Raw genomic sequence first — 26,287 nt, forward strand, 5'->3', positions numbered from 1 at the left:
TTCCACTTGCATAATGTTTCAAAGTGCTTTGGAACAAAGAGAAACTTTACAAATGTTTCATTCTAGTCTTGTCGAGAATGATTTGGCAATCCCCTTTTCAAATGAGAAATGGGAAATTATCAATGACTTATCGACTTTTCTTGAAGTTTTTAAAACATCAACTACGAAACTATCGGGAACGTATTATCCGACAAGTCCCTTGGTTCTTTCGGAGTTATTTTTAATGGTTAACAATCTTAAAGAATTTGAATATAAAAGTCCAATGTTTTCAAACATCATATTACCAATGAAGTTTAAATTAAAAAAATACTTTCTTGAATTGCCACCGGTTTTTACTTGCGCCGCCGCTTTAAACCCAATGTTAAATATTACGGGGGTTGAATGTGTGATAGACGAAATTTTTTCAGCCTTAGATATGCATGAAGTTGACTCAAACTTTTCAACAGAGGCAAAAAATTATTTTAACTTGAATTTTAAATTTATGTATGACTTTTATTTAAATAAATATGGGTCAAACATACACATGCCTATGCCGGGGGGGTCTTCATCAAGTTCAAGTGCTACTAGAGTACGAGATCCCATGATTAGCCTTATGAACACCGTTCGCAACGTAACGGCTAAAAAACAAAGGGGTAACACCCCTTCAAGCGAACTAGGAAGGTATAGTGCAAATGATTACTCTACCGGTTTATCCGAAGAGGAATATGGCACTTTTGATGTTTTGGCTTGGTGGAAGGTAAAGGAAACCGAGTTTCCGATTCTTGCCACCATGGCCCGTGATTTACTAACCGTCCAAGCTTCTACGGTAGCTTCGGAATCCGCTTTTTCTCTTAGTGGCAGGGTAATATCGGTGAGAAGAACAAGACTAAATTCGGAGTCGGTGGAGATGTGCATTTGCTTAAAGGATCACTTGGACTCAATCGATCGTATTCAACACGTAACCACTCTCGAAGATGAAACACCACTTGATGTTCGAGTGCACGACGAACAAGAAGGCATTTCTACAAGTAATTCCGAGGAAGAAGTCGCCGCTCAATAATTACGACGAACAAGAAGGCTTTTCTAGAAATAATATGTCACAACTTTATATTTATAAGTTTAATGTTTTGTTAGTTTGTTTTTGAAGATTTTAAAACATGTAACCTTTTTTTTTTAAACTTCTTAAAGTAAATAAAATGAATTTTATGTTAATTGTTTTTTTTATATTTCATGTTATACAAATACGAATCGTAGTTTAGAATCCAAATCGCAAACGAAAAACGAAAAAAAAAAAAATTTTTTTACACTGTAACCGGTTGGAACCAGTTACAATACAGGAACCGATTTAGGAACCGGTAAGAACCGGTTAGATAGGTTAGGGGTCCGAGGGTGGGAGAACCGGTTCGGTTTCCTAACCGGTTCGAGCCTGGAACCGGTTTATAATGGGGTTTTGAATATAGGAACCGGTTAGGAACCGGTTCCGGTTCCTAGTCCCAAACCGTTTTGAACATCTCTATTTATATGTGGTAGATTTGTAAAGAGAGTTAGTATGTTACTATCAAGTTTTGGTGGTTTTTGCTACTGCTTGCTTGAAAGAGATGGTTGTACTGTATGCTTTTGTAGTTGTACCGTATAGTATATCGGGTTACTATTCCTGGGTGAGACAGGCTGAAACGTCAAAATTAATATAGACCGTTGACATCTTGGCACGAATGTAAAAAGAAGTTCAAATGACAAACCTAACCATAGCTTTCATAACCAAACCTAACAAACTATGGGTTAAATAAGAAGAATTAGTTATTTTAATCTTTTAACAATCATGCTACTAATTTTTATTTATTATTTTTTTCATTAAAGATAGGTACACAATGACACATTCATCCTTGTGCCATTCTTATTATGCCCAACCCTCAATAAAAAAACATAAGCATAGATATGACTTATAGAATAACAAAAATAACTGTTAACTATAAACTATTGACACAATGATGAGTGCCAAAGACTTTATTTACAACTAATGTGGTGATTAATTATATAAACTAATCTATATATAATAAGTTAAATGAGAGCATAAATAATTAAATGAGAGCATCACATGTCTTTGTTAATTAAATGAGTTCTCATCTTCTTTCATGGTTTCAATTTTTCACTTAATAAATAAATTTGTGTTTTCTCCTATTCCTTTTTAGATTCTAAATTTTTATTACCAACGATTTATTACAAAAAAAAACATTTAATATTTTCTTTATTCAACATGTGTAAATACGGATTTTTAGCCTAGTTAAACATAAACTAGAATCAATCTAGAAAATAATATAAATCAAAAACAAATTGATATAACTCACAAAGACGAAATGATGAATTTTATTGAATAACTTTTATTCATAATCTATTAATATATAACTCTAAAACTTTGAACTCCTAATTAAATGTTTATCTACTAATCTAATTAACTATCATAAATTTAATTATGATTTAATTATTAATCAATTCCATAACTCGAAAATTACGTCCAACAGGTTGGCGATCCTCTAGAACTTGAATTTACATAAAAAAAAATCAAAGATGCTTTCTCCCCAAATTTTCTAGATGCAGTGATGCACTATATCTTTAGATTCATGTATGAACGATCTATAACCATGAAGTAATTCGCATCTTTTTGACAGTGTATCAAACTTAGTCTACTACTTTAGAAAAACATGCTAGAAATAAATGGACGAATCACAATCTGTGTTTTTTAGATTCATGTTTTCTAAACATAATTTTTTAATTAAAATAATTATTCTTTTAATTTTGGAATATCTCCGTATCACAAATGTAAGTCACAAAGCATTGAATTGGACGAATGCCGGAAAGCCACACGGTTTCGTCCTTTTCCTATTGATTTCATACACAATTATTTATGGCTTAATAAAAACAAATAGAGCAAATTGCATAAATAGTCCTTATGGTTTGAACAACTTGTAAGTTTTATCCTTCTGTTTTAAAAATCATAAACTTGGCTCAAACATTTACGAAAGAGTTCCATGTTTAGTCTCCATCGTTAATCCAAGCTAGTTGTTAACGGAAAATCTATCTCATGTGAGGATAATTGTGTCTACTCAAATTTGAAGCCCCAAAAGAATAGTCTTTCACGTGAGTACTTGCCACTTGTCAGTCGAACGATATGACAACGTCCAACGACTAACTTGCTCGAGGTTGGTCCCACATTGTCACCCTAATATAATCAAAGGTTTGGTTCTAAAAATCGAGGGTTGTAAAGTCAACATTAGGAAGCTTAGAGTATGAAAGACTATTTTATTAAAGTTTCAAAATTTGAAAATTCACGTTTACCATCACATGAATGTCACACATTATTTCGGTAAAAGGAAAAATAATAACTAGGATTAACAGTATGGACTAAACATACAACAATCTCAGAACATTCACAACAAGTTCTCTATATTTATGTGAATGAATCCGAATATTGTACGTAGTTGTAAGTGGTTGTGAGCAAATAAAAGAAAAAAACATTACCGTTCATGTGTAAATTAGAGAAATGCAGTTCACCCTCTATAAATTTTTAGTGCTCATTGGAAATGTTTATTAGTGGTGGAAAGAGAAAATGTAATGATAAAATTATAAAAAAAAAATACTATTAAGTTAAAAATAAAAGAGAAAATTCAGTGATTTTTAGTGTAATTAAAACATTCTCAGCAAATCCTACATCTCTATCTTTATAATTACACTAAAAATCACTACAATTCTATCTCTTGTTCAATTAAAGAATATATATTTATACCTTTCTCATTTTCTTTTGTCACCCATTCAATCACAACCACTTTCAACAAATATTAAAAAATAAATATAAACAAATAAAGTTTCTCAAAATTTATAAAAAAATACTATATATTCTTTCTCCTTTACACCACCTTATAATTTGCAAATCCCCTCACAGACTTTAGGGGGTGCGCCGTGAATGCTCGGATATGCCGGGAATGTTCTTGTCACAAATGTTTGAACTAAGTTTACAACTTTACAACTATAAGCACAAAACTTGCAAAATGGTCAAACCATATGGAACATTTGTGCAATTTTCTTTTTTTAAATTAAATTATATTATATTATTATAATAATTTTAATATGTTTTATCGTTGGTTTGTTCGTTTGCGTGCCAGTGCCAAAGATTCTCCGCCATTGTCATCTTTCATCTTCCTTAAAGCCTCAGCTTAACTTCTTATTATTCGATCATCACGTTTTCATTTCATAATTAAACCATACGATTTAATTCAATTCACTTATTCAATTTATTATAATTCTGTACAATACAAATGGAAGTCAATCAGGTGATTCAAAACCAACACGAAGAAGAACAAGACTTAACCGCCGTGTTAACGTCGCCGTTATCGTTAGACTCTGACGCCGGTAACGATTACACAGCACCGAATTTGCTACAACGCGTCTTTAGTCTCTTGAAGAATGTACGGCCAGGATCTGATCTTACTCGCTTCTCGGTATGTTTATTTATTTATTTGTAATTGAGTTTATTTTTTATTATATCTATTTATGTTTAGTTTAGTTTAGTTATTTACTGTATATCTATTATTAGGTTTCAGTGCTATTTAAAGTTTTGTTGACTTTTGACTCTTGTGACCTAGAAGTAGTTATTGCTTTATAGTTGAGGACTGTAATTGAACCGAACGTTTGATAAACTGTTCGGTTAGAGGTTTGTTTATGTTTGTTCCGTCACGGACACGAACAGAGGCGATGATCGTTCAATTGTGATCATTTATGCTCGTTTATGTTCGTGACTTTTCTAATTTTATCATATTGATTTAAGAAAAATTATTAACTATAAAACAAATATATGTATATGATTATTGTGTTATTAATTTATATGTAAAATTAACATATGCATATGAATGTTAAAAAAATATGTCAACACAAACTTGGTAGTTTTTGAACTGTTCATGAACTAGTTCGTTTTCTTAAGGAACGAACACGAGCGAGATTTTTGTTTGGTTAGTTGTTTGTGAATTGTTCGCTAAAAGCTTAACGGATGAACATGAACAAGGTCTTGTGTGGTTCGATTCGTAAGGTATCAAATTCAGTCAAATTGTGTCTATTATTTGAGTGAAATTTTGGTATTTTGATCAATTTTGTGCATTATCTCGAAACACAAGTGTCTGTTTCTTTTAGATGTTCAGTTCATTTATATAAGTTTTATATATTTAATTAATTTAATACTAAACGAACCGAGCACGGGCTTGAAAAAACGATTCACAAGCCGAGCTTGAGCGCTCGTTAATCAAAACGAGTCAAGCTTGAGCTCGGCTCGTTTGCACCTCCAGCTCTAATAATCTGAACACCATAATTTATTATAAATTTTGGTTTTTTTCTTTCAAATTCTTGCAACTGTGTGCTTAAAATTGGTTATGTATTGAACGTGTTCCTTATAAGATAATAACCGATTATATTTTATCTCAAAACACAAGTGTCTGTTTCTTGAACATGTCCATGTCATTTATTTATTCATTTTCCTAATGATTAAATGTTCAATAATGCTATGGTCCATTTCAGTTGCCTGCAATCTTCAACATCCCCAAATCACAACTTCAATGTTATGGAGAATCAGTATATTGTGTCAACAATGACATACTTACCAAATGTGCAAATGGTGAGACACCACTCGAAAGATTCACATCAGTTGTTGCTTGGAGCATATCTACCGTTAGGCCCCTAATGTTCGGTGTAGCTCCCTATAATCCCGTTCTTGGAGAAACTCACCACGTCTCACGAGGCAACCAAAACGTATTACTCGAACAGGTAAGAAAGGGTTGATCCGTTGACCGTTGTTTGACTTTGTCATGTGTTTTATGACTTTATTCTTCCTACTTTTGCTTGCAGGTTTCACATCATCCACCTGTAAGTGCTCTTTATGCTACAAATGAGAAAGACAACATTGAAATCACAATGTGTCAATATGCGATCCCTAAATTTCAAGGTACATGTATTGAAACTCGAGTTCTTGGTAAACGAGAGTTAAAGCTAGTGAACAAGGGTGAAACTTATGTTATGAATTCACCAAATCTTGTTATAAAGTTTCTTCCTGTGCCTGATGTCGAGTGGTTGGGAAATGTCACGATTAAGTGTCAAGAAACCGGGCTTGAAGCGCATTTGTGTTATAAGGGCAGTTCTTTTCTTGGAAGAAAAGGAAATTACAGGTCGATTAGAGGAAAGGTTGTATCTTTATTGAATATGAAGACTGCTTATGAGATCAATGGTCATTGGGATAGGTATAAGTTTGAATGAATTATAAGATAATAACATATTAAATAAGTTTTGAATGAATATTATGAATTATGTTTGCATGTGTTACAAACTGACAAATTTGTTTTCTTTACACAGGACTGTGGCGATTAAGGATGTTAGAGACGGAAAAACGACAGTGATTTATAAGGCGAATGATGTGATTACATCGCTGAAAACGCCTGTCGTCAATGATCCGAAGGTATAAACTTTAATTTCTACATTTGACAAGATAATATTGTTATTATTTTTGTTACGTTTAAACGAATGTGTGCATGGAACAGGGATTGTGCGCGAGTGAATCGGCTGTCATATGGGGAAAAGTTAATGAAGGAATATTGACCAAGAAGTGGGATAAAGCAACTGATGTAAAGATAGCCATTGAAGAAAATGAGAGACAATTGGCAAGACAAAGGAAGTTAAAAGGTGAAAATTGGGTACCGAAACACTTTGTATTATCCGGTTCTAAGGAAAACGGTGACTCGGATTGGGGGGTTAAACCGAAAAATTTAAAACTACCTCCCGCTCCGATCATTGTTCCATTCTAACTCATTTTTTTTATATAATTGGTATTCGTTTGTAAGCAAAATAATGTTTGTTAGCAGGGTATTGGTGGGGTCTGTAAGTTTTTGTTCATATGGTAAAAAATAAGTTACAAAAGCTGAGCCTTTGCAATGGCTTTAACATTGAACTCTCAAAAATAGATACAGTACATGTGCAGCCTTAATTACTTGGCCAAACAAAATCACTCGATAAACAGCGGTTTTCAAACGCCTATTCACAATACCGACTCATGTGAAACTGTGTAAGGACCTCACAACAATGTGAAAATGTGTCAAACCGAACCAAATCTAACGGGTTTGATTTGACCCAAAAATCATAATAAAAATCACCACCGTATGTTTTCATGCTCAAAACAACGTTAGATTTGTGAAAAGATCAATCATGCGGTCTTGAGTCTCTGGCAAAAATTTTCTTGCAAACAAGTAACACGGTCGGTTGATCCCGTTCCACATACATGGCATGACCATAGTTTTCTTCTGCAGAATTCAAATATATTTTAACAATAATCCATAAATTAGTAAGCACAACAAAGTCCAAGAACAAAAAGACATACCCTTGCGTCACTTGTAACATGAACGCTCTGGGTAATCGACTGCAAGAATAAAACAACCAAAACACGATAATATCAAAACATTGTGGTTTTATGAGTTGTTATCTTTGTTTAACGTAATTATACCGATATATTTTTGATTAGTTGGTATGAGATGTCGTGCTTCTTGTAAGATTTCGGATGCCATTTTCCTTCAGACCAATCAACGTGTGTTACTGACCAGTTTGCTATCCCGTGTGGATCAAGCATCTGAATATCGAAATAAAAAAAAAACTCGATAAAAGTTCAAATATTTTCTACCAAACTTGTTGAAGTTAAATAAGCTTACACACATGAAAAAAGGTTGGCAAATAATGTTCATCTGCATAGCAATTGCGCCCGTCCATACCTGGCTGCAATAACAAAATCAAATCAAATAAAATTAAATCATCTTTAATAAAAATTACTCCCACCGTCCCATTATAAGTGTCCCAGTTTGATTTTTCAAGTCTTTCTTGTTTAACTTTGACCGGCAATATTTTTGTCTGTGTTATATAATACTTGATGTAAAATATATAAATGGATTGGGTTTTAAATGTATTTTACATTGATATAATTTTCATCAAGTATTATATGACACGAACAAAAATATTTACGATCAAAGTTGCAAAAGAAAGACTTGAAAAGTCAAAATATGACACTTATAATGGGACGGAGGGAGTATATTACAATAATGAACAAAAAATCACAAAGATCAGAAGAAAAGGAATCATACTTACTCTGCAATAATCTCTGAATTTGCTGTAGTAGAGATTATCAGCCATAACTATAATTGCGTGTTGACGTTTCATCGTGAACCACTGCACAAATTTAAAATTTTAAAATCTCAAAACTTTAAACAAATTACTGATGGTGTCTAAAATAATTAAACTTTTTGAAAAATAACCAATATAAATGTTTAAAATATGCAAAATATGATAAAAGTTTAGAGCTTGAAATCCTAAAAACAAATACCTGTGCACCCTTCCTAAAGAATTTCTTCTCCACTTCAGGTAACATATGGTCCGAGTATCGACCACTTCCATGTGGGCCCGGATCATCAAAGCTAAAAAAAACATAAAAAAGTATGTGATAAAGAAGTTAAGAAGAAAGGTGTTTGACCTCCGAAGTCAAAAGTGTTCATACCTGTCGATGAAGCTGACATTTGTGTACATAAGATAGTTGTACACATAATCAAAATCACGCAATGGTACACAGCTGAAACGCAAAAGAACAAAAATATTATAATTCACGGGTCAAACGGTCAAAATTAAACTTTTTGGCTAAAATGGAAGCGGGTCAAACGGGTAAATGAAATTAAACACAAAATTCAAAAAGTGTTTGTGGGTTGGCCCAAACCAGCCCGACCCGTTTCAACGTGCATTGAAAATTCACTCCTTTTGACTTATTACCTATCAGAAAGTAATACAAAATGACGATTGTCTGGATCTTTAAGTGCACTAGCCAGAAGTCGTTTCTCTGCGTCAACCATGGAAATTTTCCCCCAATCTACCTGCAAAATAGTTTAGTTAGAAATTGGAGAAATTAAGTTCATGTAGTTAACAATCATAAGCAATAAGCATAACAAACCTTGCCACTGCGAATTTCACGATCAACGAAATATCGACTAGTATGTACTGGTTTTTCTCTAGATGCATGAATATGAACCGAAAATCTACCTTCATGCCCCTATAATTACACAAAAAATATAACTGTTCAAATTAAGTAAATGAAGCTAAAATGACATATTTCAGTTTTAAGGGCTTATATTTAGTACTATGGGTGTTAATGGGTTGTGCTCACGGGTTGGCAGGTCAAACCCGACACGAACACGACCGTTTAACCTGAAAATTATATTTTATTTTTTTTTGCATATTAATATAACAAGTTTATAAACAAAAGTTCAAAAGTATATAAATAATTTCAGATCAGTCTTTTTTTTCTTTTAAATTTATTAAAACAAACGTGTTAAAAAGGTCAACCCGTGAAACCGCCAAGTTGACCCGAACACAGATTTTAGCTAAACGTGTTCAAGGGTTCAACTAAAAACCAGCCCAAACGTGTTAAACGGGTCAATCCGTGAACCCACCAAGCTGACCTCAACTAGGCCCGTTTAGCTAAACAAGTTCACAGGTTCGACCAGAAACTGACCCAAACACACAAATTATCCTAATACTCACATTCTTATTAGATTATAAATTACAACATACCTCAAAGAATTTTTCCCACAACAACTCAAACGGTAACGATCCCGGGCTCATAAACATAAACGCAATCTTGGGATTACTCGATTCAACCGATGGTAGATCCAAAACATTCTTGATAATAACACGCGAAGCAGTCTCAGCATCACTTAATTCTCTTGCAGGGGGCGGAAGCCAGCTATACAACGTGTTACAACTCGAAGACAAAATAATGTAACACGCACCCGAGTTTTGAAGTGGATAAACATATGCAAATATCAAGAAAACACAGACAAATGACAATAATATGATAATCCAAGTTGGCTTCTTTAATCGAGCTCGTTGACGAGGCGGAGAATGCATGTCTTTCGTGTGCTCGCCTAACTGTTAAGATCACGCATCACGCGTTTACGACAATGAGTATCAAAGTTTGTAATAGTATTGAATAATTGAATAATGTCCAACCACCTGCAGACAAGAATTTAAAAATTCTTACTAAATTTATTAAGTGTGACAGCTATATTATTAAAACTCTAAAGATCCAAACAGTTATATAACAGACAGTAAAATATAAAGAAAGAACATAAAACTTAAAACACTTTTAACAACCAAATTCAGTTCCTAATTCAGACATTGCATATATATAATCAAAGTAATCTCCTTTTTAAAAATTGAGTAAAATCCAGATGAAAAAAAAAATAAAAAAATCAAATCTTTATTTATATTATTAATCAAGAATATTAACCACTTTAACAATGGTGAATCTTTATTACAAATTGAGCAAGACCCAGATGAAAAAATCAAATCTTTATAGGAATTGAGCAATACCGGATGAAAAAAATCAAATCTTTATAGGAATTGAGCAAGACCCAGATGAAAAAATCAAATCTTTTTTACAAATTGAGCAAAACCCAGATGAAAAAATCAAACCTTTATAGGAATTGAGCAAAACCCAGATGAAAAAAACAAATCTTTATAGGAATTGAATATGATTCATACCTAATTGAGTTGTTGAAACCCTAATTAAAAAAAATTAAAAAAAGATGGTTTCTTGAAGAAAAGAAAGCAAGATCTTTAAATAAATTGGGCGTTAAGATCTGATGAATGAAAGATTAATTATATGATTGGTAGTGTTGGATTAGTGAGGTTACAGAGCGCAAAGCACAAGAACAATTCTGCTGGCTAAATGTGGGTCATATTATATTGTAGCACAAGAACAATTAAGGGGGTGTTAGGGATTTCTTATTTGAGGTAAAAAGGTTTTTTCGTAATAAGTTAAAAAGGTCTTATGGTTTTATATAAAAAAAGTGTTTTGATTAACGTAAGACGATAAGTTGTTTTTCTAAAAATGTTTGGTTTAACTTATTGATTTAAATGACCAAAAAGGACATAATTAGCAATGGGTGGAATGGAACTTGGAAGGATGAAATGGGTATTCTAATCCTATAATGAGATAAGTTAGCAAACTCCAACTTATTGAAAACCCTTATTTTGGCTTTGTTGATAAGGAGAAATAGAAAAGGTCTTATGTGTTCCCAAACACTTTATTAACATAAAAATAACTTATTCAACCATTATAAGTCTTAAGGAAATAAAAATAAGGAATCCCAAACACACTCTAAATAGTAATTGAGTTAAAGTTATGAGTTATGACATTAACCCTTGGTGTTATTTGGACATTTTGGACCACTATCAATAGGAACCAAACCAAACCACTTCCACTTCACTTGGTCTCATTTTGGGTTCATTACTTCATTGTTCATACTTCTGACATCATGTTTTGTAAGTTATAATAGTTAAGTCATTGGTTGTCACCCATTTGTGTTTCAAAGATGATATGATCAAACCCACTACCAAGTACCAACTATATGGATTGGACACATTGGATGGTGGTACCTTATTTTTTTTTTACCATTTTAACCCTTGAGATACATGAAAAAGAAAATATTTAGGGTGACTTGTTTTCAAACTCGTTTGGACGACTTATTTTGTTTAAGGACAAGAGAATCGCTTGGGCGACCTGTTTGTTAACTCGTATGGGACGACCTATTTGGAGCTAGCTGGCGTTATTTGATTTAGGTGAGTAGAAAAAACGGCAGCAACGACATGTTTGAAGGAGACTTTTGTAGAATTCTTGATTTGTGGGAGCATAAACAGAATCTCTGTCTATGAAAGGGACATTTTGAGAAATTTGTCAAGCTCTTCAAAGAAATTATTAAGATATATTGATTGCAATTGGTTTGGTTAATACGACCAAGCGATACTTAGACTTGAAAATTAGGATTCATTTTTCGAGGACGTCACTTCTTTTGTAAAAAAATATATGAAATTGAAATGGTTAAAATGTACATCGATGACTTTAACCCAAACACTCGAAGAAAAAGAAATTTAACATCACCAACCAACAATCGTTATTATGAGTTTGATAACTTATACACGATATGCAAATCTAACACCCGCTTACGTATATGAGTACTTTGAGCGGGTATGCTCGATACATGACGAGTAATTATCAGCAAACATCTGCGGATATTGTGTCATGTATGAGGCATAAATTTACAACCGGGTTTAAGACTGAGATTACGAGTACCTGTCCCATTTACATTCACAACTGTGAGCCAAATTAATAATTTCAATGCATTTAATATACCAAAGATGCTAAAGCTAGCTTATAATACGTATCCATATAGTTTTGACTATGAAGAAAGTGATAAACTTATCTTTGAACTTGACAACAATATTGCTAATATGAGCGTAAATAAATAACTAATCGTGTAGAAAGTGGTGGATACGAGGAAATATATTTCATATCCGTTGGTCTATAGTTTACTAAAATGTCAATAGTTTTACCCACTGCAACGGCAAATGCCATGAGATTTTTTATATTAATGAAGCATGTGGGGACGGCAAGTGTTAGAAAGACGTTTTTCTTACAAGGTAAATAGCATATGCATTGTGCACATAACTATTCTTACGTTCATAACATCGAAAAAGAGTTCTTCGCGAATTTTCTATTGAAGATGTAGTGTATCATTTTAAAAAGATGAAAACTCGTATTAAATAACTATCTGAATGTAATGGGTATAGGCTAAGTTTTTGTGGTCTACTATATACTTGTCCAAATAAATGGGCCAATACTAAACATGTATATAGAAAATGAGCCATAATTCCATAAAGCCTTTAGTTAGGGAAGTTTGGTGTTATGTGCTGGACGTAGGAATCATGTTCACATAGAAGTAAGAAGATTTGAGTGAGAACAATAAAACTCGAATCGATGAAAAAACCCAAAACTCGAAACATTTGGGACGGGAAAACCCGTCCCATTAGTGTATAGGACGGATAAATGAAAGTTGACCCAACCGAATGAATCAGGAGACAACAAAATGTTATCTAACGGACCTTTAGTAAGACGGTAATCCTTCAATGACTAACCACGAATAGCACAAAATAGGTCAAATTCCAAAGAAAATAATATGAAAAATATCATCATCATCGTACTCAGTATATCCCGCCAATAGCAAAGCTATAGTAGGGTCTGAGGAGGGTAAGATGTAGACAACCTTACCTCTAGCCCATAGGGATAGAGAGGCTGCTTCCGGTGAGACCCCCGGCTCGATAGTAGTTTTGCATCAAGCCTTGGACATAAGACACATAACACTCAACCATCGGAACACTGACCGATTGGTGCATGTACCCTTGTATTTCGGCTATCAACGCCACCACATGATGCCTGATTAACCTTCCGCCACTTTTAACGTTATTTTCACGAGATTAGTACAATGATGTCAAAATTAATGCAAATTACTTTTGCCCACCCGAGGGTTCACACATATATACATTATATGCGTTCACCGCAAGCAGGGCGTTTAATATGTCGGTGAAACAAGCAACATTATAGAGAAGACAACCGTTGGTAATCCGTCAAAACAAAAAAAAAGGTCACTTATATGTCCTTTCATCGATGATCAGTCAATGATATCAAATTTGTTCTACAACAACAAAGGAGTCGAGGATTCATCATTTCATTCGGTGATATATTTACCCACGAACCTTCAGCGAGGGATTATTGGGCTCTATTTTCATCGAGAAAACACCAACATAGACTTCTGTACCGAACATAGCTTTCTCAAATGAATGAAACTTGATGTGAATCGAATGAATTGACATACGAATGAAACGGTAAGGTAATGTATCAATGCAATATGCCATGAATGAAAAGACATATTGTGTTTGATTATCATGTATTCATATTTGGTTGCTATTGCCTATGGGACATTGGAAATTTGTCATTCCGATTTCATCTTTGATACATATTTTCATTTTATTTCTATTTTGTTATTTGAATTATAACTATACATGATCACTTTAATATGATAACCATTATCATTTATACCATGCACATGCACCATGCACATGTTTTTTTGCATTTTACCTGATTGACAATCTGACTTGCTGATTTTAAGCATGCAACCATATCTTTCCATTAAAATCTTGTGCAAGTTTCCTATGTCATTGACTATGGCTTGCTATATACATTTCTCTTATTAATGGTGGCAATCAAACCTCACAATTACTTTAATTAAAACTTAATTCTGCCTCAAAGTTTTGAAAATAAAATTTAGTGGCTAGCTCATCTTATTCACTCGGCCACACCGGCTACTAAATGATATTGTTATTGTTGAAAGTTAATCTTGAAACGAGTTAATTAGAAGAGACAGTTAAAATGCTAAATGAAAGTAGTGTTTTAGTTTTGAATGTTCAGAATATCATCTTTTTAGTTTATTTGATTTACCCGAGTTTGAGTTTGAGTAGAATTAGTATGGTTGATTTGATATAAATAGATGGTTAGGACTATGTAACTCGTCCCAAGAATTAAAAAAATAAAGAGTCGATGTTGGTTTATGTAACATCCCAAAATTTCGAGTAATAATAATAATGAATATTGACTCGTTATGACGGAAGGTTTACTTGGGTTAATAAATAAGTAGTAAATGGTAAAATGGAAAGATAAGTAGGCTAATTAAATGGAGTTAATCATGGACCAAAAAGGAAAGATGGGCCTCAAGTCCATGGGCTTAAGGGAGTATAAATGCCCCTTAAACCCTAATCCTTTCTATTTCCATCCATATTTTCCATCTTATTCTCCCTACACCTCCATAACACACACAACCCTTTCCTTTTTCGGCCGCAACCTAGATCAAGGAACCAAGATCAAAACCAAACCTTTTATTGATAGATCTTTGGGATACAAGCTAGATACAAGATCAATATTTCATAACAAACTAGCCGCAACCTAGAAACACCAAAAAGGTATGTTCTTTACGTTAAAGGTTACGTTTTTGTGAACGGTTTGCTATGAAACTTGACCTTAGGGTAAATCGGACCTAGAGGTTTCATAAAAATGTAAACTTGATGATTGAAATGAACTCAATAGACACATGGTTATGTACGACTCGTATATGAGCCCTAAATCTAGCTTAAAACGTTTTAAATGTGTAACAAACTAGCCGCAACCTAGAAACACCAAAAAGGTATGTTCTTTACGTTAAAGGTTACGTTTTTGTGAACGGTTTGCTATGAAACTTGACCTTAGGGTAAATCGGACCTAGAGGTTTCATAAAAATGTAAACTTGATGATTGAAATGAACTCAATAGACACATGGTTATGTACGACTCGTATATGAGCCCTAAATCTAGCTTAAAACGTTTTAAATGTGTAAAGGTTCAAACTTTATACCTAAAACGGGATAGATCTTGAAGTCGTGATAGTAATGGGTGTAAAACGGGTATGTATGATGATGAAAAAGGTTAAAAGTTCATAACTTGATCCTTAGAACAAGATATTGGGCAAGGTGGAAACATAAGATAGGAAAGATTAGCTGAACTGGGGGTTTTCGGCCAAACTTGAGAATCCTTGGTCAAACCATAGGGTTCTCGGTCAAACATGCAGTCAACATTGTGTTCTCGGTCAGAGTTCTCGGTGGCCATTTCTCGGTCAAGGTTCTCGGCCGAAAACACGAGTTCTCGGCCAAGTATGAGATCTCGGTCAACACGAGATCTCGGTCAGACCTGAGAGTTCTCGGTCAACTTGAGTTCTCGGTCAACATAATGGTTCTGCCAAGAGTTCTCGGCTGACCCAATGTTGTTTGGGCATGAACCTAGTTGGGCCTAGGTACCATGTTGGACAGTTGGACCAAGCCCATACCCCATATAAAGCAAACTAGCCCATTATCATAGACTTAACAAATAAGCCCAATTTAGAAAATAATTAAAAAGTCTAATGGAAAATGTGTTAAGATAACTAATGAAAATAAAATTTTTCATTAACCCCAGCCAGGGGCTTTGCCCTTTGGACCCCGCTAGGGGCTGTTGCCCCTAGAACCCCGCTGTCAGGGGCGCTGCCCCCGGACCCCCGTTCGCTGTGGGTAATGATTAGACTAGAAACATGAGATGAGTAGTGATAGTTAATTGATGCATGTAATTATTATACAGTTAGCCGTGCCCAACTGAAGAAAGGAATAACTATCAACGGTGAACGTAACCGACTTCAGGTGAGTTTCTAGCCCCATTTCCTTGTTATGTTTTCGGGGCTGTGTGCATACTCGATGTGATTAGTTAATACACTTACCTTAAGTGGTAAGTGTATGCCTTATATGATTTATGTATGAATGAATGCTTGACGATGCATGAACGATATTCGGATATTACATGTGCCGTCAAGGGATAGTATATAGATATGATTGACATGTACATGATGTATAGATGATGTATGGACGTATGAAATTTATAATTATGAATGGATAGAAGGATACGAAAGGTATAGATAGAACAAGGGAACCGCCCCTAATAATGTCGGCGAATGTAGGGAACCGACCCTAATAATGTCGGCGAATGTAGGGAACCGACCCTAATAATATCGGCGAATGTTATAGGGCGGAAGGCTCTTTAAATGTATGCGTATGAATGAAAGTATGTATGTTATTGTGAAAGAAAGAATGGAAGTACGTAAGTATGTAAGATAGTAGGAAGGCATGTACCTTCGGGTGCATATGTGAATGTATTGTATGTTACCTGATTAACTAGAACTCACTCAGCGTAGCTGACTTTTAGTATGCACGCAGGCAAATAGGTTGAGGCAGCTCGCATGATTGAAGACACATGACATGGAATCGAAGATACTGGCATCTTGAAGAAAATGTTATGATGTTTCCAAAGACTATGTTTTATGTTTAAATAAATCTGAATGTTCGTTAAGACAAGATTTGACAGTTTTGTAATATATAACGGTTGAAGTTATATTCTGCGTAAAGTTTTAAGTAACTCTGATATTTAGAACTGCGTTTATGAGTAAATCCAACACCAAAGTAGGGCTACCGGTGACGGGGCCTTACAGTTTAGATTAAATTTTATTCCTGTTTTTGGACCTGATTTCCAACAGTCATAACATGTCCATTTCATATATTCAAAGTGACGGGCGATAATCCCATTTTTAACCGAAACTGTGGTGGCAAAAACCTACGTTATCACAATTTTAATCAAATAGAGTGATGACATCAATCACTTCTATCAAACAATTTGTTGCTAGATTATACAAAATGCTAACTGAGTTACAATGAAGATTCTTCGCACGACAATTAAGCTTTCGCTCTTGTGATTCATCTAACGAGTGGAAGAAGCAGGTATTCAACATAAAAGAGCTGCAAAACAAAAGGTTAAAGAAAAATTTAGGGTTTTTATTAGCATTTGGCCATTTGCACCAGAAATTTATATAACTAAAATATTAGTAACGACAATGTGTCCTCATTTACCTTCCAAAGAAATAAGTACATAGACGATATGGACGCCATGTTCTTCAAATCCACTGATTTCGCTCGTACCCAAAGTGTCGAAACAGTCGCAAAATGTCCCAATACCTATTGTTAATCCAAGGGTTAAATGCATATATTAGTAACTTGTTTTAGTCATTTTCTGTCGCTAAATTTGTCTTGGAAATAAAGTAACAACTTAGTTTAAACGGTCGCAAAGTAGTGGCCACAATAGATTCAGTCGTAAACCGGTCACAAATTTCCATATTTTAAATTCGGTACAAAATTTTAAAATTTTAAAACTCTAAATAGCAATAGTAAACCTGTCACCAACCACAAAACGCGTTGCTATTCAGTCACAAAATTGTCGTTAAGCTGTCGCAAAAAGAGATTTAGCGACAGAGTTTTCTCCCACTATATATTTAGTCACAAATGAAGCCTATTTTTTTGCTACCGAGTTATTACAAATACAAAGTTTTCTAGCAGTGTAACATCATTACTTTGATCTTGCACTAATTAATCGATCGATCAACCTCTAGAAATTACACCCTTTTTAGTATAGTTACCGTAGAAGATATCGATAACATAAAACCATAAGATCTATGTAGCAACACTATTTTTGAAATTATTACCGTCACATATTTACTCAATGTTGAGGACGAGGTTGCGCCAACAAAAATAGAGACACCATAAGCCATTCCAAGAAGCCAAATGCAACTCCAAAACATCTACAAATGATCACTCGATTCAACTAATTAGATTTAGGGTTTAAGATTTAAGGTCTGGTAATTAAGAAATATATTATAATGTACCCGTTCTGGACCGATTTGAGAAGCAAGTGATTTTATTCCATGCATCTCGTCTCCTTTTATGTCAGGAATGTCCTATCAAATCAAACGAAAAATATTCCGTAATCCTTCTGACTATATTTTTTTTGAAAGACAATTTTCTTTTACTTTCCAGAATTCGAATCCAGGAGCTTTGGGTGTTTAAACACTCACCTTAAACAATATCAGGACAACTGAGAACACCATGAGCATGAAAATCGAAAAAAAGTGACGCCTTGATAGAATGACTCCTCCACGAATAACGTTCTATGCATATTACAAAACACAATTAACTTCTAATAGAATTTTGATAATATAGTTTTTACCTTAATTTGTGACTTAATGTATGTACCTTTGCATGCACATAATATCCAAATGGTATGGCTAATGCTCTTGAATTTATCATGTACAAAACCGCGGTGTAAGGAAACCTCTTCCATCGTAAAAGTGGTAACTGAAAAATTTGATAAAAGAATGATAAAACGTTAATAAATAAACGATAAATCAAATAATAATAACTATGAATTACCACATTTGCTGAGTACGCTGTTCCAACCAAAAACCACGCAAAGAGACCACAAAATAGCGGCTTGGAATCGGATATATACACGATTGATAAACTCTGTACATAAGAAGATACATTAGTGGCGGAAGCGTGACATTTTGTGACGATATATCATTTTGTGACGATAATTTCTATATCAAAACCTAAGTTTAGTTGGTTACCATGATAGTTGATAATGTAGTCACAATGATGGCGGTTTTCATAGTTAACTCTCCAGAAGCCAATGGAAGATAAGGCTTGTTAATCTGATCGAACAATATTACAATATTATCATATCGTGTGCGACGAAGAGCAAATGTACAATTATAAATTCGATGTATAAGTATACGTACCTTGTCGATTTCTATGTCGCATATTTGATTGAAACCACAAACATATATCTGCATAAAAATGCCTCCAACTATAGCCTGAAAAACAGTAATTCATAACACGAGTAATTATTTCGTCACTAGTTTGTTGGAAAATGGTCATGTTATAGCTACACCACCTCATTTGATTTCGCTCCCCAAAACACTCCTAGAAAAAGTTAAGTTTTGATTTTTTTTTGGTGAGAACGATCATTTGAAAAATACCTGTACGACCTTTTGGACCATATTTAGAATTGGGGAGGGGGGGGGGGGTTGTCAAACTTTAAAATTGCTACTCAAACGGTCGTCTGGCTAATATATATCCGGACTACAACCGTTCTGACCATAGACGGTCGGATTGTAAAAATTATTTGAGCATAACGGCCATCTGACCTCTATACAGACGACCGTTTGAAACAATGTAAAATTACGGTGTCTGTATAGATGACTCCGTTGGAAAAACCGTTTATGTGAAGTCGTGAAAATATTACAGTTGTCGGTACTCATCGCTAATTATTGACTTCTGGTAGTTAGTCAGTCGGAAATCACGATACCACACCCTAATTCCGACGGTACCAACAATGAATTTCTGTCGGGAAGTCGGGGAACCAACTTCACTGACGAATATTAGTCGTGTAATGGAAATTGATCGATCTCCATATAATTACCTGAAATACTTTGACGTAGAACAACGATGAGAGATCCGAAAGCCTTTCAACGGCCAGAAGAGATGTCGAAATCACACTAAGAACCTACAACATCAAATTAATATAAGAAATAATCAGTTTAGGTAACTTGATTATTAGCGAAACATTTTTATTTCATTATAATGAAACCAAGAATTTATAAATTGTAATCCAACCGTCGCTATTGCTGCGTAAGGCCTTGAAAACCTGAACAAAACATCCATTGCATTGAGTGCATATTCTACCAAATTAGTCACTGATTCTCTAGTCCTATCAATAGGATACTTATCCGTTACACAAGCTGCGGTCACCACGTTCTTCGCACTGTGTGATCGACAAAGCACGTGTCGGTTAACATTTTGCATTAGACAATTGTGACGCCTTCCTTCAAATTTCACAGTGGTGTCGCTTTTTATCACGTTACGTGTCGCAAAAGAATATCTTGTTCCTGGTGAAAATAACCATACAGAAATAATAAGTTGCGTTGCTAGCCTTTTAATTAATTATTTTCAAACAACTTGCTAACAAATTTAATTAAAGGGAGTTATGCTCAAACCAGCATATATATTATTACCTGAAGCTACTTTGAGTTTACGCGGCGTTTTCAAACTAGTCGTCACAAGAGATTTAATGGCTTGAGTTGCCATAAGTGTTGTTGCTTGAACAAATGCTTTAAATGGGTGTTACAGTACAGCAATCGAGACGGCCTTTTATCATTGTCTAGTGCTTCTAGGTTGCTTGGTTTACCATCTAGCTAACACTTCTTTTCTTATAAAATAAGTAACAAAATTAATGTTATTTTTATGGTATTGGTCTTCTCTTCTTAAAATAAGAAAAACTGGTTTTATTTTCTTAAAAATGACTCATCAAATTAAAATGTAAATGCCAAAGAGTAATTATGTCTATGCAAGAAAAGCTAGAAGTATTTGATTTGGTTATTTACTTTAAATTACTCAAGTCAAAGAAACTCTTAGAAATTCAAGTATAACAATCGATTTTTTTTTTATTTTAATTTTTTAACACAACGTAATATATGTTATTATCATCACACGTAAAATGATAAAAAAATTAATTTATCTATAAGTGTATTATGTGTAATACGTTGTTTCGCGTGTTACATATGTAACAATCAAAACCTTACAGACATCATAACTCATTGGTAAATTATATATATTTTTTTAATATTTTGTTTTATGTGATGATAATAAAATATATTACATTTATGTTAACAAATAAATAGATAAATAATTAGTTGTTATACCGGGTTTTTAAAAGTTTTATAAACTCAACTCAATGAGATTTTATTGGTTTACCCCGTTTGATTATCTTCGGCAGAAGTTTACAAAACGAGGGCATCCTTGGGCATCCTTGTAGCGGGAAGTAACGAAACCTTTCTTCGTGACCCAGTTGATTAAAAGTTTGATGATTTGAGCTTAAATGATTAAAAATGATCAAACCATAAAAGAAAAGAAAAAACCTAAACCCTAATATTGAAATGTACGTGTCTTGATTTGACTCACCTATATTATGATATTCAATTGAGTATGTAGTTTAAAAAATATACTTGAAATAAAAGTATACTATTAAACTCATATAATACTTAATAACACAAAACTAAAATAAAATATTGATATGAAAATTAAATTTCCCGTACAGCTGCTATTGAGAAAAGAAAACGTATGCTTGTAATTTTGACCTTTTAACATTTAAATTGTTTATTTAATTATTAAACATATAGAAATATTTTCTGTTGTTTATGTTCTTTACATTTGAAAATATATATATTGCAGAAGGAGCTAGGAAGATACCTATACTGATAATTTTGTTTATTATTATTATTATTATTATCATCACTTGATCCTCTTCACGTGTATCTTAGATTTGGTTCATGTACGTTCCTGCTTCCTTGGAACAAGCTATGAATAAATATTTATTTATATAATAATACTAATATTAATATAACTATGCATTTAATTATAATTAAGTTGAAGACTAAATGAAGTTTCGTAGATCATCATTTGATTTTGTTTTCTTTAAAAATCACTTACTTGTCAGCTTGATTTCTGCATAATTTATCGTTTTACCTTTTTGTTTAAAAGAAAATTCTTCATGACAACTGTACTTTTGATCTTTTTTGCTGCAAGTAAGTTGACACAAGCATACGTACGTTACTATTATATTTTTAATATAGTTTTCAACCATATTCACATGACTTTATGTACATACTATACCATACAAGACAGAGTGAATTTTCACTTCGGATGCCACGAATGTAGGTGAAGATAGACGTTGTCGGTGAAGGTTTGTGAGAAATAGGATGTGGGTAAAGGCTTCATGGACGAATCAACGGGCGCTATTACTGATGCATCACCAAGAATATTGTCACTTACGGATACTTCACAACTGGATCACCGATAAATTACCGACCCACTTTCGCTCCTTGGTTTAAATAAGTCATGTAAGGTGTTAATAAGTTATAAGGCATTGGGGGTATACCTTAACGTTCAGTGCTTTAAAATTTGATAAATGTTAACGAGTGGGACATCACTCCCTTAATGGGTTAAGGACATTAAAGGCAAGACGAGTTAAAATGTTAACAAACTTTAAAATCATATGCGCTGATCACACATGATAATTTAATTGTTTTTTTGAATTAGATTGAGGGGGGGGGGGGGGGGAGGTTAAACCATTTTTTTAGTTGACAAAAAAGGAGTTAAGTAAATGATGTGACGTCTACGTGCATAAATGTATACCCATGACATAATATAAGCAACACATTAAATTACCTAGTTCATTGTGTTGTGTCTTAATGTTTGTTTAGGTTATTGTAAGTTGTGTGTTTTATGTTAATGAGTTATGTTTGGTGATGCATTACTTAATTTGCATTATGGGCCTTATTATATGCATTACTTAATTTGCATTATGGGCCTTATTAATAATTAGGGCTGGCAATTCGTGTCTTAACAGGTTTAACATGTAAGAGGCGACGCGCGTGACACAAATATAAAACTTGAATACGATTCGTTTAAGTACTTTATATGTCATGACTATAAGACATTTTTAAGTTTTGTGTACCAATAAGGGATAATGAGGAAGTCTAGCCTACTAATTTCAATTATTTAAGAAAATAAAAAAATCACATACTGCACTTTTTTAATTAACAGGTCTTATCGTGTCTTTAACAGATACCCAATTGCCAGCCCGTCTTATTATGTGTTAGTGAGTTATATATGTTCGGTAATGGTAAGCCATGTCATGTTAGATGTTAATGAGATATGAATGATACAAACACTACATCACTATGACGGACCTTAATGAGCCTTATAATTAAGTCCTAATGAGTTATGTTATAAGTCAAGTTAAGTTATAATACATAATGTTAAGTGTTACTGAGTTCGTACTCACCTTCTTGCAACCTTATTTTGACCAACGTGAATGAGTTACATTTGGTGTTACGTTACATAACTCGTCGTGATAAACCTTATTGTGTCTTACGAACACAAACATTACCTTGAAACCACCGTCTGTATAGGGACCACCAAATATGAACACATGTGAAGTTATATTTGGCGTACACCATGTATAATACAATAAATAGATAACATAATAAATCAATCAATTTACACATACACCCGTTACAAGCAAAGTATAAACTGTAAGACCACTTTTGCCCATTATATGGAAATATTATAGATTCGAATAAAGATGTAAACCATTGGTAATATCGATCAACAAGGATTACTGTTAACACGGAAATAAGAGCGATCTTTGAGTATCATAATGATGCTAGCTTATTTTCGATAACTTTGATTGCATATCTCTAGAATTTTATCATGAAAACTTGCGAGAGAATCAACAACAAATTTTTTTTTGTAGCAAAATTTTTGCTCTTATAGCCAAGGACGAAGCCAAAGACCTTGTTAAAATTCTCGTAGAAGGCAACACAACATATGGTCGCATTCATATAAAAGTGTTAGTTTATATTATTTATTGATCGTTTTGTATGTGGATATATGTATTAGTATATTTTCCATGTATAACGAGAGTGTCGCCGTTATTATTATTTTTTTAATAAAAAAGTGAACCAACTTCCTACATATAATACGCACTTTGCACTACGTACTGTATATAATTCGTAACTTCTTCATGCTTAAAATCTTAGTATTGGCACCAACAAGTACTCCACATAGTATATCTGAAAGATAGAGAAAATAGCTTGATGATATGAGACCACACATAAATTTTTTTTTACAAATTCAATTGTCTTATTAAAGTATACATCAAATCACATATTTTACTTGCTTAGTTGCCTTTTCAAGTTATATTTTTAATAATAAAAATTTAAAGGTACCAACTACCAAAGTGCTTAGCTTCCAAATAAACAGATGGAATGATTCAATAGCCTCGTTACTTTTGAATTTTGAGATCAACCATGTTTGCATTTCTCCAAAGTATAAAACCAAGTACCTAGAGGTGCACAAATCGGGTTTTCTAAATACCCGGGTTCGGGTATAGAACCGGTTTCGAGTATGATCGGGTACGGGTATGACGGGGTATTGGTAATAATCGGGTAGGGTTCGGGTCAGGTATTGTCTCTAAAAATCATACCATATGCATCGGGTTCGGGTCGGGTATAGAACCGGGTATTATAAAACCGGGTATTTGAATACCCTATTATCGGGTATTGAAAAAACTCTATTTACGGGTTTTTTGGGTTTTTTTTCCGGTATTTTTTTTATATAGATTGGATTTTTTAAAAGTTTACACTTTTTAGGGGTATTATTCGGGTATTTTTAAGATATTTTTCGGGTATACATCGGGTATTTGAAATACCCGGTTTCGGGTATTGGAAAACCTCGGTTCCGGGTTCGGGTATTACCGGGTACAAATAGGGTTTTCGGGTATTACCGGGTACAAATCGGGTCCGGTTCGGGTTCGGGTTTTAGTGCCAAAATGCATACCCTATCCGTACCCTACGGGTAGGGTCGGGTTTGGGTTCGGGTATTAAAAACCCGGGTATTAGAAAAACCGGTTCCGGGTATTTATTTCCGGTTCCGGGTTCGAGTTTTTTGTGCACCTCTACAAGTACCTATTCACCACAAGATGTAAGTGTATAAAATTATAGACTATTGGGTCTAACAAGTGGGCTTTAGAAGCCCGAAGCAATGAAAGCTAACTTTGACCTTATACATTATCCGATAGTGATCGGATTAATGTATGGGTGTGGGTCTTGGATTCAGTTTTTTGACTATCCGCTTTTCCATAGGAGGGAATAGAGGTGTACAAACCCTGTTTTTAGAGAGTCGTGTCCGGTTTTGGTTAACAAAGTCAAGAACAATGTAGGGTTGGTGAGTCGGGTCCGGAACCAGGTTTCTTGAGCATCTCTAGGAGGGAACTTTACCCTAACTACGTTTATTAGTATGAACAGTTAAATGTAGGCTTGACATTATGATCAAACTAAATCATTTAGCAAGAGAAGTGTAGTGTTAAAAAAAATTATTATGAGATCTGACACATTATTAAGGGGCGGGTTTTTTTTATATAACGACTAACACCCGCACACTCATTCACCAACAATACTCCTAAATCTATAGTTAAATGCACCATTAAATTCGAATCCTCAACCCCTCGGTTTTGGTTAACAAAGTCAAGAACATGGTACGCGCTACATAAACTTTTTAAATATACAATAAAATCATTACATATCTGTCTCTTCCACTCACAACTTGACCCACTCACTGCATTATATAAGGCTATGTGTAGTGGAGGAGTTACAAAATAGGACGATTTGTGCTATGTGACTGAAGAGGTAGGTCCCAGCAGGGCTCAGTTGGTCCCGCATGACTCACCTTGAACAGGGATGTCTGCGCAAAGACCATCTACTCCCGCAGGACCCACCATGCTCAGAGAAGCCTACGCGCAGTATGCAAGCTGCATACGCAGGGAAAAGCCTCCCAATGGTAAAGTAACCCGCCTGTTCCCGCAGTTGCGGATACAAGCCATCAGGGAAGGCTACCCGCACAGCATAGCTACACGCATAAGGCTTATCACTTACAAATATTCAGTGTCACCTGAAAGAATGAGCAAAGGCGGGAGGGGGAAAAACTCCCGCCAAAATGGGCCAGTCCGTATGGAGGATCTTTTGCGTGATACCTGGCGAGGTAAAGACAAAAGATCTGACCAAGAATGCGACAGCTCACTGACAGCAGCGTGGCAGACAGCACGCCACTGCACTGTGACCAATAGCCGCCGCCTGCTCACCAACTCCTGCCAGAGCACGTGCCTAGCCTGCAGTTGGTAGAAGACGAAGAGTGCACGGCACGCCTGCTCTATGTCAGACGCTACCTGTCCACCACTCACAGGCAAGGCACGTGCATAGGTTACAGTTGGTAGCGTGTTGGGCCGGCTAAACCCCTTGGATACCCACCTTCGGCTATAAAAGACAGCAAATGGTATTATCATTTCATCATCTACT

General features: G+C 34.4%; 3 protein-coding genes across 3 annotated transcripts; 1 reads left to right on the top strand and 2 right to left on the bottom strand.

Moving 5' to 3' along the window:
* Positions 1 to 4,117: 4,117 nt before the first annotated feature.
* Positions 4,118 to 6,909, top strand: LOC143544424 (oxysterol-binding protein-related protein 4C-like). The gene is made up of 5 exons (XM_077036539.1): positions 4,118 to 4,472; positions 5,539 to 5,784; positions 5,866 to 6,254; positions 6,367 to 6,469; positions 6,552 to 6,909. The coding sequence occupies exons 1-5, from the start codon at positions 4,290 to 4,292 to the stop codon at positions 6,813 to 6,815; spliced, it is 1,185 nt and encodes a 394-aa protein (XP_076892654.1). The 5' UTR covers positions 4,118 to 4,289; the 3' UTR covers positions 6,816 to 6,909.
* Positions 6,908 to 10,699, bottom strand: LOC143544425 (glycosyltransferase BC10-like). The gene is made up of 11 exons (XM_077036540.1): positions 10,582 to 10,699; positions 9,610 to 10,050; positions 8,990 to 9,088; positions 8,812 to 8,912; positions 8,546 to 8,617; positions 8,375 to 8,465; positions 8,140 to 8,220; positions 7,714 to 7,773; positions 7,508 to 7,630; positions 7,385 to 7,423; positions 6,908 to 7,307 (listed from the first exon to the last, which is right to left on the bottom strand). Exons 2-11 carry the CDS (start codon positions 9,943 to 9,945, stop codon positions 7,179 to 7,181), a joined length of 1,131 nt encoding a protein of 376 aa, XP_076892655.1. The 5' UTR covers positions 9,946 to 10,050; positions 10,582 to 10,699; the 3' UTR covers positions 6,908 to 7,178.
* A 6,368-nt stretch (positions 10,700 to 17,067) lies between these two features.
* Positions 17,068 to 20,219, bottom strand: LOC143544409 (homogentisate phytyltransferase 1, chloroplastic-like). The gene is made up of 11 exons (XM_077036524.1): positions 19,989 to 20,219; positions 19,795 to 19,878; positions 19,112 to 19,186; positions 18,941 to 19,024; positions 18,744 to 18,836; positions 18,567 to 18,668; positions 18,389 to 18,481; positions 18,200 to 18,271; positions 18,020 to 18,115; positions 17,391 to 17,495; positions 17,068 to 17,279 (listed from the first exon to the last, which is right to left on the bottom strand). The coding sequence occupies exons 1-11, from the start codon at positions 20,175 to 20,177 to the stop codon at positions 17,238 to 17,240; spliced, it is 1,035 nt and encodes a 344-aa protein (XP_076892639.1). The 5' UTR covers positions 20,178 to 20,219; the 3' UTR covers positions 17,068 to 17,237.
* Between the last annotated feature and the right edge of the window lie 6,068 nt (positions 20,220 to 26,287).

Source organism: Bidens hawaiensis, unplaced genomic scaffold, assembly GCF_021521415.1.
Source record: "Bidens hawaiensis isolate Kalapana, Puna unplaced genomic scaffold, B.hawaiensis_p1.1 tig00013566_1, whole genome shotgun sequence".
Lineage (NCBI taxonomy): Eukaryota > Viridiplantae > Streptophyta > Magnoliopsida > Asterales > Asteraceae > Bidens > Bidens hawaiensis.

Excerpts from the sequence above, each read along its gene's own strand:
- LOC143544424 (XM_077036539.1), top strand. The coding sequence starts at position 4,290 with ATGGAAGTCAATCAGGTGATTCAAAACCAACACGAAGAAGAACAAGAC. Across the intron at positions 4,473-5,538 it reads CTGATCTTACTCGCTTCTCG|TTGCCTGCAATCTTCAACAT; the intron begins GTATGTTTATTT and ends GGTCCATTTCAG. Across the intron at positions 6,255-6,366 it reads ATCAATGGTCATTGGGATAG|GACTGTGGCGATTAAGGATG; the intron begins GTATAAGTTTGA and ends TTCTTTACACAG.
- LOC143544425 (XM_077036540.1), bottom strand. The coding sequence starts at position 9,945 with ATGCATTCTCCGCCTCGTCAACGAGCTCGATTAAAGAAGCCAACTTGG. Across the intron at positions 8,221-8,374 it reads TCTTTAGGAAGGGTGCACAG|TGGTTCACGATGAAACGTCA; the intron begins GTATTTGTTTTT and ends AAATTTGTGCAG. Across the intron at positions 7,424-7,507 it reads AACTAATCAAAAATATATCG|TCGATTACCCAGAGCGTTCA; the intron begins GTATAATTACGT and ends TTATTCTTGCAG.
- LOC143544409 (XM_077036524.1), bottom strand. The coding sequence starts at position 20,177 with ATGCAAAATGTTAACCGACACGTGCTTTGTCGATCACACAGTGCGAAG. Across the intron at positions 19,187-19,794 it reads TCTACGTCAAAGTATTTCAG|GCTATAGTTGGAGGCATTTT; the intron begins GTAATTATATGG and ends ACTGTTTTTCAG. Across the intron at positions 19,025-19,111 it reads GCGACATAGAAATCGACAAG|ATTAACAAGCCTTATCTTCC; the intron begins GTACGTATACTT and ends TTGTTCGATCAG.